Genomic DNA, 16,796 nt, shown 5'->3' with positions numbered 1-16,796 from the left:
CAATATTTTGGATTGATCACAGTCGTATATTTTTTCTTACTCAATTTTCATTAAATTTTCTTTAAAAAAAACAAAGCAACTATAGAAATTAAGGGCCGAAGTTTTGCATCAACACTAGTCAGTTAATATATTGCACTTGTTGTAAAATAAAGGTAATTTAACTTCATTACCTACAACAAAACTACAAAAGTGCGAAGTGATTATAAAAAATTTGCAGTCACAACCCATAGGGACATTATACACTTTGTTTTCGTCTATATTGCCCACCTGGGGGAATAATGTTGGCTTCAAGGTTCTCGAATTCAACATCAGACAGTCACAAAAGCACAAAGATAGACAAAACATTGATCTGTGCCATTTACCAAAAAATGGGAGTCATGGCATATCCATGACTATGGGTCACATTGTTCAGATAACTTTATGATATAACATCATATCGACTAGAATCAAAATTTGTAAACTGGCTTCGCAAAGATTATCCTATCCCATTAACGAGTTCCAGCACCCCTGTGGAAGACACTTTTAACAAATAAGAAGCTATTTTGAAGGGCAGTATCAGGCTTAGTCCTCCAACTCGATGATCTTGACCACGGATGCATCACCAAGTTTCTGGCAAATGACAACTCGATCATGCGATTTGACGATTCCCAAAGCCTTTCCGTGATCTAGTGCAACCTTCAAGATGGTTTCATTTGTCGCACTCGTGGACTCAGCCTGCATAATAAGAATTGAAATAACCCAATCACAAAAAAATATTCTTTTCCAATACTGAATTTATGGTGCAATATTCATTTAGTAATTCAATCACAATTTTACTTGGCAAGAAATAGGAGCCATAAAATTAAAGCAAACTTTCTACAATCTAATACAGTACACCTTCTAACAAACACAACATGGGAAAGTGGCTAGAGTGAATGAAAGTTTAATTAGATTAACAGCAATGGAAATTAAAAATTGGAAGTAGAAGGTAATATTAGGTGAATTAAGTTTATGAAAAAAAAGAGTAAATAATGCAAGATAAGAAATTGACTTACGGGATGTCTAGGATCCGCAAGCATGGGGAAGAGGCCTCTAACTATCAATGACTGCCTTGCCTGACAATTTATTGAAAAAAGATACAAAAAGTGCGTCAGCAAAGTAGCCCAACATCTTGGAAAGTAAACTACGAATGCAGATAAATAGAAACTAGAAAATTTATAGAATAGAGCAGAAATTAAAAAAAAATATATATATATAAAGACATGTTAAGGGACATCATATCCCAGCATCGACAAGACACCGTATGTTGGGCAATGCACCATTCGACTGAACCAAAACATACATTGTAGCTGAAGTGAAAAATTAAACGATTTTCAGCTTGATATTATATACTACCAGCTTTTCCTTATCATCTATCACATACTGATTAAAAAAATTTAGCATATGTTGATAATATCAAGACAGGTTTAATCGTAGATGAGAAACAGATTATGACAATGATACTCAAAAAGAATTTTCAGAACCGTTAAAAGCATTTCCTTCAGTGGACAACATGGTTGCTCTCCATCCCAAAAAGTTGTAATGATTATGGTTTTAGTGGCACATAACATTATTTAATTTACATAACAATAGTCAAAGTTGCATTGAAGTTGTAACATAACAGAACTTCAATTATACAAGTGTTGTCAATAAATACAATACAGTTGAGTGATTTGGCCTAATTGACTTTTTTTTTTTTTTTCCTTTTTTTTGTGAAGCAAACCAACTTTTTGGGATGAAAAGTATACCGTAGTAAAAATAGGATTACCAAATCGCATGCCCTGAAAAACATGCCCAAGTCAATATCTATTATCAACCGACTTGAACACAACAAGATTCCAGCCTGCTTACCTCAAAGGCACCACTAAAGCTCCACTTTAGTTGATTTGTCTTAAGACGAGGAATCACAACTGAGAGAATTGGCATCGGTGGCCGATATTTTGCAAGCAACCTGCAAACAACCATTAACATGACCATGAGTACTACCGTTTAACAGATACTGCTTAAATTTTCCAGAAGTACCATCACAACAATTCACTCGCCAAGTCATCAGGGCCTTCAGGGGCACAAACATTACCTTTATCCAGTATACAAAGACACAAAGTATAGCCAGTTTTCAACAATATCTTATTTGCCTATATAATGTTTGTGAGTGGAGAGAGGCTCGGTGAGGATTTAACATAAACATAATGCTCAGATTCTAGTTTAAAATGTACCTTGCAGCCCTCCCAGAAGAAGTGAAACAGATGATCACAGATGCCTTTACCTTCAAGGCAGCACGCACCTACAACAGAGGACATGCTAATTTCAGATATCATAATATATACTTCCTCCGTTCTATTAATATTGCAACAAGGATGAAATTACACATCCCAAAGCACATTTTATATGCTAAATATCTATAATTGTGTAAGAGTAAAAATTATAAAAAGTTGATATAGGGAAGTATTTCATGAGACGGATCCAACAAGATCCCACGTGACTATATTTTGCTTAACGTATAAATCATATTATATGGTCAAACAAGAGTGATGAATAGTGCAAAAAGTCCATTGTTGCAATATTAATAGAACGGAGGAAGAATTAACATACATATACACATACACATGTATATAAAACGTAATATTTCTTCAAAAAAAAATGTAATATTTTAGATGGGACTTACAGCAGAAGAACCGATAGATTCCAGGTGAGACATTGGCTCTCCCACATACTTGACAGCTTTCTTGAAGTACTGATCTTGATTGAATACCTTTTCAGCCTGCATTATAATAAAGTAAGAGTCATTAATAAATAATTACATAAATAAAAAGGGAATAAACAGGCATGAAGACTATATTGAAAAGGATCATGCATGGTGACAAAGCCCCAGATATTCAGCTTACCTCAAAACAAATCCTATCAACTGTTCTAACAGTGTCAACAGGATATAAACCTCGGTGTGTCTCAGCTCCAAGGAGAATTGCATCACTACCTGAAATCATTAACATTCAACCAACAATCATGAGTTGTGCGTCATATATCTATAGTAGAGCACAATGCAAAAATGCCTTTTAGTGGGATGGATTGCATGTACACAGGGAACACAAATAAGGCATGTAGGAAACAGTTTGAGGACATTACAAATAAAGATGAATAAGAGAACAGCCAAGATAAAAACAACTAAATATTAACAGCTAGGAAAAAAGCATGGTTGACAGACCATCTAATACAGCATTCGCAACATCAGTTGCCTCAGCACGAGTCGGCCTGAGATTATTGGTCATGCTATCAACAACACGAGTAACAACAGCAGGCTTCCCAACCATATTGCATCTGTGTAAAGCAGCCTTTTGGAACAAGAAAACCTTCATGGAAAAATAGCAGAAAATTAGTTAAATAATAGAGAACAGTGCATATCCACCACAAACTGCTAGAGCATGTATGAACTAAAAATAGAAGACGAGAAGCAACTAAAGTGAGCGATGCAAAAATGGCAGACCTTCTGAGGAGGGAGATCTATGCCCAAATTTCCACGGGAAAGAATGATACCATCTGCTTCTTGTAGAATTTCATCAAAATGTGTCAAACCCTAGACATATAAAACATCACGTAATTCAATACTTTACAAATTAGACAAAATATTGAAAGGGAAATGAATAAAGAGGATTTTAGAAGCCAATTATTGTAGAGTGAAGAGCACTATGGCTCGTACCTCAACATTCTCAATCTTTGCAAATATCTGAGTCTGACTAAGATCACCTAAACTTGACAGCAGCTCACGTGCCTGAACAAAAACGAAAAGATACAATAAAATATATGAAAACATAGGAGCAGATTACTCAAAAAATAACCACATTGCACCACCTACTTGGCGAACATCTTCTGCATGACGAGTATATGACAGTGAAAGGAAGTCAATTTTGTTTTGGACACCCCAGGTGCTTATAACCTGAACAGCATTAAAGAGGTCAAAATATTGATCCAATAAGATTAAGAACACTGGAGATAAAAAGCCAAAAATCAATCAATAAAACCTGCAAACCAACAACACAGCACTGCATTCCCCCCGCCCCCAGCGGATAAATAATAAATTTTATATAATAACCCAAAGCCTGATTAATATCATATCAATTAAATTAATTCCTATTGTCAATTCGATGGGTTTAGTCTACCAAGATTCTAAAGCTACAACCTCCGAACCATATCATATAGGTGACCAACTTGCACACACATATTGCATTAACATTTAACAAGACAGCATATTACAAAACTCAGAATAAGATTGGCCACAAATGATTAATATCAATCAATAACATGCACCATCCATCTGAGAAAAACCACAAGACAACAACTAATCTGATAAAGTAGCGCTTGGATTGCTACTTCAGGAAATCTATTGTAAACATCAGTATCTACAGAAAATGCATATATCCATTACAATCTTTTTATACTTGTTCCTTGCATTATGATGTTCATCCAAACACTTCGAAGAAGAAAAAGATAAAAGATAAAATGAAAGTGAAACCTAACAAAAAACTATGCTGAATAATATCAAGTAATTCTCAACCCCACCAAGCTGATCTCTTGCATTATTACTTTTAACATTAACCACGATGCATGTCCACAATAACTTGAACCGTATCATCAATTTTGAAGATCACAGCATCGTGTCCCCAATCTAAAAATTTATCAGCCTCATATCAGGGAATGATTTTATAGATCACAGCATTGTGTCTCCAATCTAAAAATTCGTCAGCCTCATATCATATAATGATCTAAACTTATGCATACTCAAACTTAAATATATCGGCTCCATCATATAAACAAATTCATAAACTGCTAGAAGACTTTAACAACACATCAAGGAAATAAACATAATAAGAAATTTGTTATAAAAAAAATTGACTGCTGGCAAAATCTTGGAAGAAGTTTTAACATAAGTGGCTATCCTAGAAAAACACCCACCACCATCTTCCTCCATATTCTAGAATCACTCTACATGGAGAAGGGGGAAAAAACTCAAAGAGAAAACAGATGGGTGAGGGTATAGATATTGTTATAAAACTTAAGTAATCAACAGGTTCATGATTAAAAATAATAATAAAAATGAAATTAAAAAAAAAATAAAAAAAAAGTAAAGATAAAAAAAATGAATTAACAGAAAGATTACAGACCTCTTTGTCCTTCTCAGACAGAGTAGGCATATCTATACGAACTTGTGAAGCATGCAAAGTGAAAAGTGTTCCATCCAATGTTGCGGAATTGTTGATCACACAGATCACATCATCCCCTTTCACCTCAGATACCTACTCAAAAATGCAGACCATTTGTAAGTCGGATGTAAAAAAAAAAACTTAATAGCAATTTAAACAATTGGCAGTAAAAATTTATCAAACTGACGACTTAAAGTTGCAATTCCATAGTTTTTTAATCAGAAACCCTTATGCATGAAATAAATAGAGCACCCAGGGGAAAAAATCTCATATATATAAGCCAAAACAAACACAAAAAAATTACAGTGAGTTAGTTAACAAGCTTATTCTCACCTCCAGCCAAACAGATGTAGTTTCACTTCCAGTGAACAAATATTTACCCATAAAGATCATATCTCCCTTCTTCACAGCCTGTAAAACATTTAATATGCACTTAGTATAACAAATTATAAATCAAATATGCTTAAATGTTCCTTAAACATACAACCAAAGCATAAAATACTTAATACAGTGTCAGCTTTTAGGTAAATTAAGGAAAATAATAGTCTGTCATAAAATCTATAAGTATGTAATGAATTACCCAGTCTAAAATACAGACATGGGTATAAAAGCCTCCTAATTGGTGAAAATAATTAGATACAAATTTTCACTATATAGTGATCCATATACTAACAGATGTTATTGAAAAACTTTGGAACCTTCCAAATTCTAACCATTTTCAGAACCAAGAAATATGGATGGAGGCAAAAGACCAGAACCATGTTACCAGTTCCCTGAAAAAATACAATCACTCCGCCTATAACAAGGTTAAAATGAATTACTAACCTTTGCAAGTCCATTGAAATTGATGGGCAATAGATCTGAGGAGGCATCTTTTTCCAGGTCAGGTGTGAGAGTAACAAATTCATTTTCTTTGAGTGAGATTTCTTTCCCAGTCTTATTAACAACTTGCAACTCAGGCCCAACTGTGTCGAGCATGACCTAGATAAAAAAAAGATGTTTTCATGTGTATCACTTGTTGCTGAAGAATTAAATTGTGACAAAAAATAATGTTTGAAAACATATCACCAAGGCGTGGTATTTATATTCAAACTATCAAAACGCTGTTGTGCTCAAATAGAACATAAATCTTCAACCACCCAATAACCATTCTACAGATTACAAAACTAAACCAAACCAAATGTAAGAGATAAATTTACATACTGTGTACTTATTGTAAACTACTTCAAACGTAAGTGAATATCGAAAGCATCTAAATTTTAATTCAGCAACCAATTATAGCGCAAATAAATACCACAGAATTCTATTTCACTTTCAGGAAAAATATTATTTAGGCTCTACATCAAAAAAGATAGTTACTTCATATTGGCAAAACCATTAGGCAACCAGAAAGGCAAAAACTTTCAATTGCAACATAGTTTCTGAATATCATGATTTTATACGGAATACAAAAAGAACATCACAATTCCCAAATTATATCAACAAAAATCCAAAAATTTTGATCAACATCAACGTAAATTTACACACAGATCCATAATATCTTCAGGATATCTTCAAAACACAAAAAACAAAGATCCGTAATATTTTGAGGTTTTTTTCCGTTAAATTAACATCCTCACCAATATTGTACTCTCCACTTAAGTACCAACTGCAGTGCAACAACCTAACTTTTAATTGAATAAGACAGTTTATAATCATTTTCGGGGCGAAAAACCGGCTTCTAGTTATCAGCTTGATGAAAATGCAAAAGTGCATCCTATATAATTATAAACTCACACACCCAAAATCAGATTTTTAACTCACATCATACTAATTGCACATGTAGCACACAAAGCTACTAAAAAATCATCCAAATAACAAAAATCGTAATCGCGATAATCGAAAGTAACATACAGCGCAGAGCTTCTTAGTACTCTTGACAGCAGCCTTCAAATTCTCAAGAGTTTGGCGATGAGTATCAGCGTCTCCCCATGAAAAATCAAATCTAGCAACTACATCAAGCCAAAACCCCCAAAAACACTGTAAACATTCAAAAATTCGAAGAAATGAATCAAAATCGCGGAAAATAATCGAAAAAATGCGCAGAAAAATCACCTGACATCCCAGCTTTCAGCAAACTGGAAATAACTTCAACGGATTCAGAACGAGGACCAAGAGTTCCAACGATCTTCGTCATTGCAGGAAAGAACGACTGCAAAAATAGATCAAAATTAGAGATTCAGATGAACAAATGGAAATCCGAAAATTCAACTAAATTGATTTTAGATTGAGGAGAAACTTACAGATTTAGATGGCTCGAGAATTGAAGCCATACGAATTGGTTCTTCGAGGAGCAAATTAGTGGAAGGCATGATTGACTGATTGGTTTGATTAGATTTGATTGGTTTGAGCAGTTGAAGAAGAACTCTTCAATGGAGGAGAGAGAAAGTGAAGGAGGAGAGAGAGAAAAAAGGCGAGGGTTTGCGTGACGTTTGACAGCACAAAGGGAAGGGTGGAGGTAAAATGGAGAGATATTTGATTCCCTGCTGCTCAAGAAATATCCCTTTTTTTTTTTTGTAATTCAACGGGCCGGTTTTAATGAGTTGAAAATATTGAATTTAATAAACCTACTAGAATTTGGAGATGGGAATATTTTGTGATTTTTGTGTGTACAAGTGAAAAAAAAAGTGACCACTTAGGTTTTGTGGGGCACTCGGTGCAACCCACCACCCCCCTACCTACACGTCAATGAGCACGCTCCTCGCGACTCGCGAGTACTTACTACTGAGTAGTACTCTTATTGTTGTAGATCTAGTAAAATTAACTCGTATCTGATTACTTAACTTAAATCAATCGATTAAGTTTATTTTGTACCTCATATTTGTTATTGTATGATGTGTTGGTGACCCAAATTGAAATCCATTAAATCAATGGCTATTGGCTAATGTTTATGTGAGGCTACTGTTAAAATTATGGTCATATCTGGCAAATGATTTTTTGATTGACTTTAGTCTTTTACAAGTAAAGAAATTATTGTAAACATGTTTGGTTCTCTCTTATTGATTGGTTGAAAACTAGTTTCAAAGCTATATAATCCACTACTTTATACCTTAACAATGATACAAGATTAAAGAGGTTGTTTTACCATTATTTAATATTATCTTCTTACGTTGTACTTCGTATAATATTAGTTGAAATATCATTTATATTTAAACTATTTACAAATTAGACAATCTTTACTTTTGAAGATTCTAATATTTAAATCTCGATTTTAATAACTATGTTACCATAAAAATTGTTAAAATTACCCTCATATTGACCATTTTTTAATAAAAATGAACGAAACTCAGCCTTATACAAGACTTATTGTTTGTATAACTATCAAGCATGCTTGTAACAACGAATTTTAATTGATTTTTGGCACACTTAAATCAGAGAGTTTTGTGACTTAGTTGATTATTATACGTAGTAAATTAAACCTTTGATTTAGGACACATTAATATTAGCGTTTTTTACTCCTTATCTACGCATTTGTTGGTCTTTAAAGATTAAATATAATGGAAAATGATATATAAGGTTGAATACAAGGAGTAAAATGAAAAAATAAAAGATGAAATAAAACATTAATTACACTGATCGACGTTTGATCATGTCATGCATTTCAAATTTGATATCAACTTAGAGAAGATACTAAATGTTTGTTTTTAACGTAATATCTTGTACACATAAATTAATTTAGTAGTACAAAATTGATGCTTGGTACTAAAAATAAATACTCCCTTCATCAATACTTAGTCAACAGCAACACGATTAGATTAGCACCGAATTTCTGACGGACTAAAATTAAAATTTTATTGTATGAAAGGTAGTTGTGCAGTAATTTTTTTTTTTACGTGATTAATGGATTGTGGATTTGTGGGGACTATTAATTATGTTGGTGGGATTAAGGGGGTGATTTTTTATACAAATGTTTTCATACAAGTTGGGAAAAAAGCTCATGTGAGAGAAATAATACAAAGTACAAAATTTGATAGGACCATTTATCTCTTTAGGAAAATAATGTGTATACGGAAAAGTGTGCCAACTAAATAGGGTTATCGGGGGGAATCAATATGAAAAATATGTCAACTAAATAAGAACGACGCTAATAGTTTTACAAGGGAAAAAAAACTATATAGGAGGCTTAGAACGGTAGAAGTAAATTAACCTCCTTGAATAAAAAAGACACTTATTACCATATTAGCTACAAACAATTCATGTTCTATCAATCTACATAAATGTATAAATACATATTAGAATGTATCATAAAAGTGAAAATAATCCCAAATTATTTAATGTTGTCATGGTATTTGTTGAGTCCCTTAGGTTTTGATTGATAGTTTTGAATGATGACAAACAGCTAAGGGAAACAGGTCCTTGAAAGTGTTTGATACAGTTAGGGGAACCAGCTAACATAGAACACTGTTTCCCCAGACAAGTTATTACTTACATGAGTTTTCTTATTGAACTAACTTGTCTTTATACAGGGAACAGTTATATGATAAAAGTGTTATGTACTGGTAGGGAACCAGTATGTACTGTTTCCATGGTTGCTACGTGGTACAGCAGTCACTTACTTTATGTTGTGCATTAACCATGTTACATGTGCAGTAGTTGAGTTGATTCCAAGACTTGGAGCATAGAAGCCTTTCGAAGATATTTCGAAGAAAGATTGTTTGCTCATAATAGAAGTATTCAAGGAAGATTCAAGTCTTGAAGATTACATGAAGAAAAGACGATTTATGCTTTAATATGTTATCTAGGTTTTCATGTAATATGCTCCGTAGTATGCTTGCATGTTTGGGTTATATAAGTGCTTAAAAGTATATTGAAGTATGATATGAAATCTGGTACAGAGTTGGAACAGGTTTCATAACATGTTTCAATTCAGGGAACCAGGTCGGGGAACCAGGTTCACTGTACGAAATATTCGAGCTGCTGTTTTGGAAAAAGATTTTACAAAAAGATTTTTTCGAAAAGATTATTTTGAAAATATTTTGTGCAGCTGGAAATAAGATGAAATATTCTTGGTTACCTAAAAACTAGGAGTATTTATCTTAATTGATTCTATCTTTGTGATTAAATCAAATAAGATAAAAACTTTCCTAAAATTACATTATATCTTATTCTCTAAGATTGTGTGATTTAAGGAAACTAGGTTTTAGGAATCTAAGCTTATATAAACTCATCTTATTTCACATATTTCGTGTGCCTCTCCAGAAATTAAAAGAGCAATTATTTGAGAGCATATACTTAAGCACTAATCCCATTCATCAAGTCATATACAAGAGCATTCTAGTACTTAAACTTTTTCTCTTAATTAGCTTCGTAGAAGTGAGATCAAAGGGGAGTTCTTGATTCTTGTATTGAGTCTTTAACAAAGGGGTTAAAGGCTGGGTGAGTGTTTGTGAGTTCAAACACATTGGGCTTACGAGTGTAAGTCGAGAGCACACTCGGAGTAGAGTGTGGGGTTTGCTGGTTCCCGGAGTAGGGAAACAGCAGAGTGTTCTTTGTCTTTGTTTTTCGGAGTAGATTAATAAAGAACTTAGGATAGGAGGACGTAGGCCTGAGTTGGCTGAACCTCGTTAAATTTGTTGTGTTCTTTATTGCTTTGTTTTATTTCGTTAAATTTGTTGTCTTCTTTATTGCTTATTTATATTCCGCTGCGTACGGGAACCAGCACAACTGGTTCCTCACACATAATCCGAAAAGAAGCAAAATTAGCCAACGATTACTTAACACTCAATTCACCCCCCCCCCCTCTTGAGTGCCCATTGAACCTTCAATTGGTATCAGAGCCTAAGCTTCTCGAAAGAGTAACATCTAGAGGAGTTAAGAATGAGTACTCAAGAATTAAGTGCAATCGGTTATGACAACAAGTCACCCAAGTTTAATGGAAATAATTATGCTTGGTGGAAGAACAGGATCCAGAATGTTATCATGGGTATTGATTATGAATGCTGGCTCGTAGTTAAAAATGGTCCTAATATCATTCTCAAGACAGATGTTGAGGGGAACCAGGTTCCCAAGAAAGATAGCGAATTGGTCACTGCTGATTACAAGTTGCTGGAGAAGAATGCTAAGGCAATGTCAATACTACAACAAGAAATAGGTGAGACCGAAACAAATCGTATTTCTGGCTGTAGTAGTGCTAAAGAAATATGGGATACTCTTGAACTTGCGTTTGAGGGAACCAGTGAGGTAAAACGGTCTAAAATTGATTTAATCATGTCTAAATACGAATTGTTTGCCATGAATAAAAATGAAAAAATCAATGATTGCTTTCGTAGGTTTATGACTATTGTAAATGATCTTAGATCTCTTGGTAAAAATTTATCTGACGAGGATCTTGTGAGAAAATTATTGCGTAGTTTAACAGATGCATGGACAGCCAAGGTAACAGCAGTATACGAAGCAAAGGATCTGTCTACCTTGTCTCTGGAACAGCTGATTGGTTCCCTTATGACTCATGAGATGCTGATTGACTCTAAGTCTGAGAAGGAACCAGCAAGAGGCATGGCGCTTAAGGGAACAGTAGAAGATGATGAAGATGAAATTAGCATGATTGCAAAACGATTTGAGAGATCTCTTCGAGATCAAAGAAAGAATTTCAAAGGTAAGCATTTTAAAAACTATAAAAAATCTAACTCTAATTCTTCTTCTACAGGATGTTTCAAGTGTGGAGAAAAAGGACATCTTATTCGAGATTGTCCTAAGTGGAATGACAAACAGTCTAAATCCGGAGATAAACAAGCATACAAGAATGCCATGATAGCTTCCATGTGGGGAGACTCTGACTCAGGGTCAGATGAAGAAGAAGGATCACCCAACTCAGATGTTTGCCTAACTGCCTTTACAAACATCAAGGAAAACAGCACTGGTCCAGGAACCAGAGGGGGAACCAGTACATTCAACAAATGCTTTATGGCAAAGAAGGATGTACTACATGAACGCAAGGTAAGCTTAGAGCAAATTAGAGAAGATATGCATGAATATGATAGAGAAAATATGCTTGCTTGTATTGATTCCTTACTAGATGAATGCTATAAACTAAGTGAAACATACATAACTTGCAAAAGAGAATTAAAAGAAAAACGTGGTGAATGTAATATTGCTATTGCTAGTTGTGATCATCTAGAAGGAGTCTGTTATGAACTAAAAAATCAAGTAGCAGAACTAGAGGTTGAATTGGACAAGTGTAAAGTGGAACTAGAAAAGGAAAGATCGTTTGAACCAATTGATGGTGAAGAGGATCTGACCTCCTGGTTCCCTAGAGACTTATCAACCACTAGTGATACTCTTGATTTTTCAGTAGCTATAAGTAAAGCAAATTCGTGTACTAGAACTTCCTTGTTGAAGGCCTTTGAAACATTGGCTTACAACCTGGAAAACTCTCACAAGGAAATTGCTTCACTTAAAGCTGCACAGTTCACTGTTTCCCCTACAGGTACCAGTGTAGATGTCAGTAATACGATTGATAAGTATGAAAGTAATATTTGTGATTTGCATGCGGAAATCAATCAACTGAAAAAGGACAAGCAACCAGTGGTTGTTGACATGTCTATTGACTCTATGGTTTCAAAGCTTAATCTACAATTCGAAGCTTTAAAAAGTAACTTTGATTTTCTTAAAGAGAAAAACGAATTGTTAACTAAAACACTTGAAACCAGAGAAAAAGAACTTAATGATAGTCATAGACATGTGGACAAATTATTGAATGCTCAAGAATCCTTAAATTACCTGACTTCATCAAGAGGAAACAGAGGAAAAGTTGGTCTTGGTTATACTAGACAGAGAACCAGGACTAACTGGTCTCCCAGAGAAACCACCTGGATCAAAGAATATCAACGAGGCAAGTATGTCATGACTAAAGAGATGCATGTGTGTTTTCATTGTGGTAAAAATGGACATAAAATACATGAATGTCCAGCTAAGAAAATTAGTGCTAATAAGAACAGCAAGGGTGTAAAATATGTGTGGAGAAGAAAGGATCAACAAGATGTTAATGTTGTTGAAAAGGGACCCAAGTATGTTTGGGTTCCTAAAACTAATGTTTGATTTGCTCTTGCAGGCTAGAGTGAAGGGAGACACCTATTGGTATTTGGACAGTGGTTGCTCAAGACACATGTCCGGGGATAAAGATCAATTCCTTTCACTAGTGGCCTTTGATGGAGGAAGTGTCACCTTTGGGGATAACAGCAAGGGAACCATCACTGGTTTAGGTAAGGTTGGTAAGACACTTTCTAACGCAATAGATGATGTTTATTATGTTGAAGGCTTGCAACATAATCTCTTGAGTATTTCTCAATTATGTGACAAAGGTAATATAGTTGAGTTTCAAGCCAACCTATGTCACATAGTTAACTCACAAACAGGAGAACTTGTATGTGAGGGAACCAGGAAGCATGATGTTTACATCACCTTCTTAGATAAAATCCCTCAAGACAAGTCCATCTGTTTGAAAGCTGTTTCTGACAATAATCAATGGATTTGGCATAAGAGGTTTGGACATGCTAGCCTAACACTTCTAAACAAACTTAAAACACGTGACTTAGTTGTAGGCCTTCCTAACATTAAGTATGAAGCTGATAAAGTTTGTTCTGAATGTGTAAGGGGGAAACAGGTCAAAATCTCTTTTAAGCCTAAAACTGTTTTGAGTACCAGCAGACCCTTCGAACTTGTACACATTGACTTGTGTGGTCCCATGAGAGTACAAAGTCGAAGAGGTCATAGATATGTCTGTGTTATGGTTGATGATTATTCTAGGTACACTTGGGTAATGATGTTACACACAAAGGATGAAACGTTTGAAGAATGGGTAACATTGGTGAAACAAGTGGAGAACCAGCTCACCCACAAGCTGGTCTCGGTAAGATCAGACCATGGTACTGAATTTGATAATGCTAACTTTATTGATTATTGTAGGGAACATGGAGTTAATCACAACTTCTCAGCCCCTAGAACACCTCAACAAAATGGTGTTGTAGAAAGGAAGAATAGAACTCTTGAGGAGATGGCGAGGACGATGCTCATTGAGAGTGGTCTTCCAAAGAGTTTTTGGGGAGAAGCTGTTGACACTGCTTGCTATATATTGAATAGAGGTCTCATTAGACCAAAGTTAAATAAGACTCCCTATGAACTGCTTAAAGGTCGAAAGCCCAACATTACATATTTTCGCATTTTTGGATGTAAATGTTATGTGCATAATAATGGGAAGGACCAGCTTGATAAATTTGATCCTAGAAGTGATGAGGGAATCTTCCTTGGATACTCTTCTCACAGCAAAGCATATAGAGTCTTTAATAAAAGGACTCTTCGTGTTGAGGAGAGTGTCCATGTCATTTTTGATGAATTTAACATGTCTTCTGAGATTGCGCAGGTACAACCTGATGAAGTGATTGGATTGATGGATTTCACGGGGAACCAGTATACTGGTCCCACGGATGAAGTGCAAGCAGATCTAGGCCTACCAAATACTCCACCAGATGATAATGATGAAGTGCCTAGAGAAGAAAATGAAGATAATAAGGACTCTGAAGGGGAACTAAGTCCTGATGGTTCCTCAAATAATAGACAGGTAATGAGTTCAGGGGGAACAGAAGAAGGTACCACCCCTGAACCTGAGGTAAGTAATGATAGAGGAAACAGCATGAATGTGAATCCTCCTGGCTCCTCAGAAGAAGGAGAGATCCATGAACATGCTGGTTCCCAACTTAATGAGAAAGCACAAAACAGTCTTAATTTTAAAAGTTATAGATATCAATCTTCTCATCCCACTGATCAAATAATTAGTGATATAAATAAGGGGATTCAAACGAGAACAAATGTTTTTCAAAACTTTTGTGCTTTCTATTCTTTCCTGTCTAATGTAGAGCCTACTGACTATAAAATGGCATTGACTGATCCTGATTGGGTACTAGCTATGCAAGATGAGTTAAATCAGTTTCAGAGGAACCAGGTTTGGCACCTGGTTCCCCGTCCCAAGGAAAGATCAGTCATTGGCACTAGATGGGTCTTTAGAAACAATTTAGATGACCTTGGTACTATAGTCAGAAACAAAGCAAGGCTAGTGGTGCAAGGGTACAATCAACAAGAAGGAATTGACTATGATGAGACGTTTGCACCAGTAGCTAGGCTAGAGGCTATTAGGATTTTAATTGCTTATGCTGCTCACATGAATTTTAAGCTGTTTCAGATGGATGTAAAGACTGCCTTCCTCAATGGATATTTAAAGGAAGAAGTATATGTGGAGCAGCCACCTGGTTTTGAAGATGCACTGTTCCCCCAACATGTGTACAAGTTGGACAAAGCATTATATGGGTTGAAACAAGCTCCGAGGGCTTGGTATGAAAGATTGTCCAATTTCTTGATGGCAAATGATTACAAGAGGGGAACAGTAGACAAGACCTTGTTCATAAGAACCAGGGGGAAACACTTGATTGTAGTACAAATTTATGTTGATGATATTTTATTTGGTGCTACTAATCAGGTTTTATGTGATGAATTTGCTAATCTTATGCAGAGTGAATTTGAAATGAGCATGATGGGAGAACTAGGATTCTTCCTAGGGCTGCAGATTAAGCAAATGGATGATGGAATAATGATCCATCAACAAAAGTACTTAAAAGAGTTGCTGAAAAAATTCGGCATGGAGAACAGCAAAGCTTATGATACACCTGTTCCCCCATCTACAAAATTAGATGCTGATCTTAAGGGAAAAGATGTTGAAGCTTCTCTTTATAGAGGAATGATAGGTTCTCTACTTTACCTAACAGCTAGTAGACCTGACATTGTGTTTTCTGTTGGTTTGTGTGCTAGGTTTCAAAGCAATCCAAAGGAATCTCACTTGAAGGCTGTTAGAAGGATACTTAGGTATCTTGTAGGAACAGCAAATCTGGGATTGTGGTACCCCAAAGGCAGTACCATTGATCTTATTGGATACACAGATGCAGATTATGCTGGTTTCTTAGTTGATAGAAAGAGCACATCAGGTATGGCACACTTTCTTGGCTCTTGTCTAATTTCATGGGGTTCTAAAAAGCAAAATTCAGTGGCCCTATCCACAGCAGAGTCTGAATATATAGCTGCAGCTTCATGCTGTTCCCAGCTACTGTGGATAAGGAACCAGCTGAAAGATTTTGGTGTTATTTATAAAAGTGTTCCTATTTTTTGTGATAACACTAGTGCAATCAATATTTCAAAGAATCCTGTGCAACACTCCAAGACAAAACACATTGAAATAAGACACCATTTTTTAAGAGACAATGTGGAAAAAGGATTGGTGGAGATGTTGTTTTGTAAAAGTGAAGATCAAATTGCTGATATCTTCACAAAGCCTTTGTGTAGAGAGTCTTTTTGTAGGTTAAGAGTCCTTTTAGGTCTAGTTAGATTTTAGGTATTGGCTTCAATTACTTCCTTCAATGATTGGTTAGAATGGTATTCTCTTGTATAGTGTGTGTACATACTTATGTTGATATCTTTCAAGTGTTGTGTAGATGGTTCAAAATCTCAAAAGGATTGAGAATCATTGTTGTAAGAAACAGGTGAAATCAGGCTGAATTGCCA

The 16,796-nt window shown here is 35.2% G+C and overlaps 1 protein-coding gene across 2 annotated transcripts; it reads right to left on the bottom strand.

Annotated features, from left to right (window-relative positions):
• Nucleotides 1–142: 142 nt before the first annotated feature.
• LOC110704302 (pyruvate kinase 1, cytosolic-like) lies at nt 143–7,784 on the bottom strand. 2 transcript variants are annotated; one of them, XM_021882090.1, is made up of 17 exons: nt 7,496–7,784; nt 7,308–7,404; nt 7,107–7,204; nt 6,039–6,194; nt 5,547–5,624; nt 5,175–5,306; nt 3,869–3,949; nt 3,713–3,784; nt 3,500–3,589; nt 3,221–3,365; nt 2,904–2,992; nt 2,684–2,779; nt 2,235–2,302; nt 1,870–1,969; nt 1,767–1,799; nt 1,035–1,094; nt 143–714 (listed from the first exon to the last, which is right to left on the bottom strand). In XM_021882090.1, exons 1-17 carry the CDS (start codon nt 7,562–7,564, stop codon nt 562–564), a joined length of 1,617 nt encoding a protein of 538 aa, XP_021737782.1. In that variant the 5' UTR covers nt 7,565–7,784; the 3' UTR covers nt 143–561. The 2 variants fall into 2 exon arrangements, with proteins under 2 accessions (XP_021737782.1, XP_021737783.1); XM_021882091.1 differs by lacking the exon at nt 1,767–1,799 and having other exon boundaries at nt 7,496–7,783.
• Between the last annotated feature and the right edge of the window lie 9,012 nt (nt 7,785–16,796).

The sequence above is a fragment of the Chenopodium quinoa genome, unplaced genomic scaffold (assembly GCF_001683475.1).
Source record: "Chenopodium quinoa cultivar QQ74 unplaced genomic scaffold, ASM168347v1, whole genome shotgun sequence".
In the NCBI taxonomy this organism is placed as follows: Eukaryota; Viridiplantae; Streptophyta; class Magnoliopsida; order Caryophyllales; family Amaranthaceae; genus Chenopodium; species Chenopodium quinoa.
The sequence above is the reverse complement of the archived record's forward strand: the minus strand, read 5'-3'. Positions and strand labels throughout refer to the sequence as shown.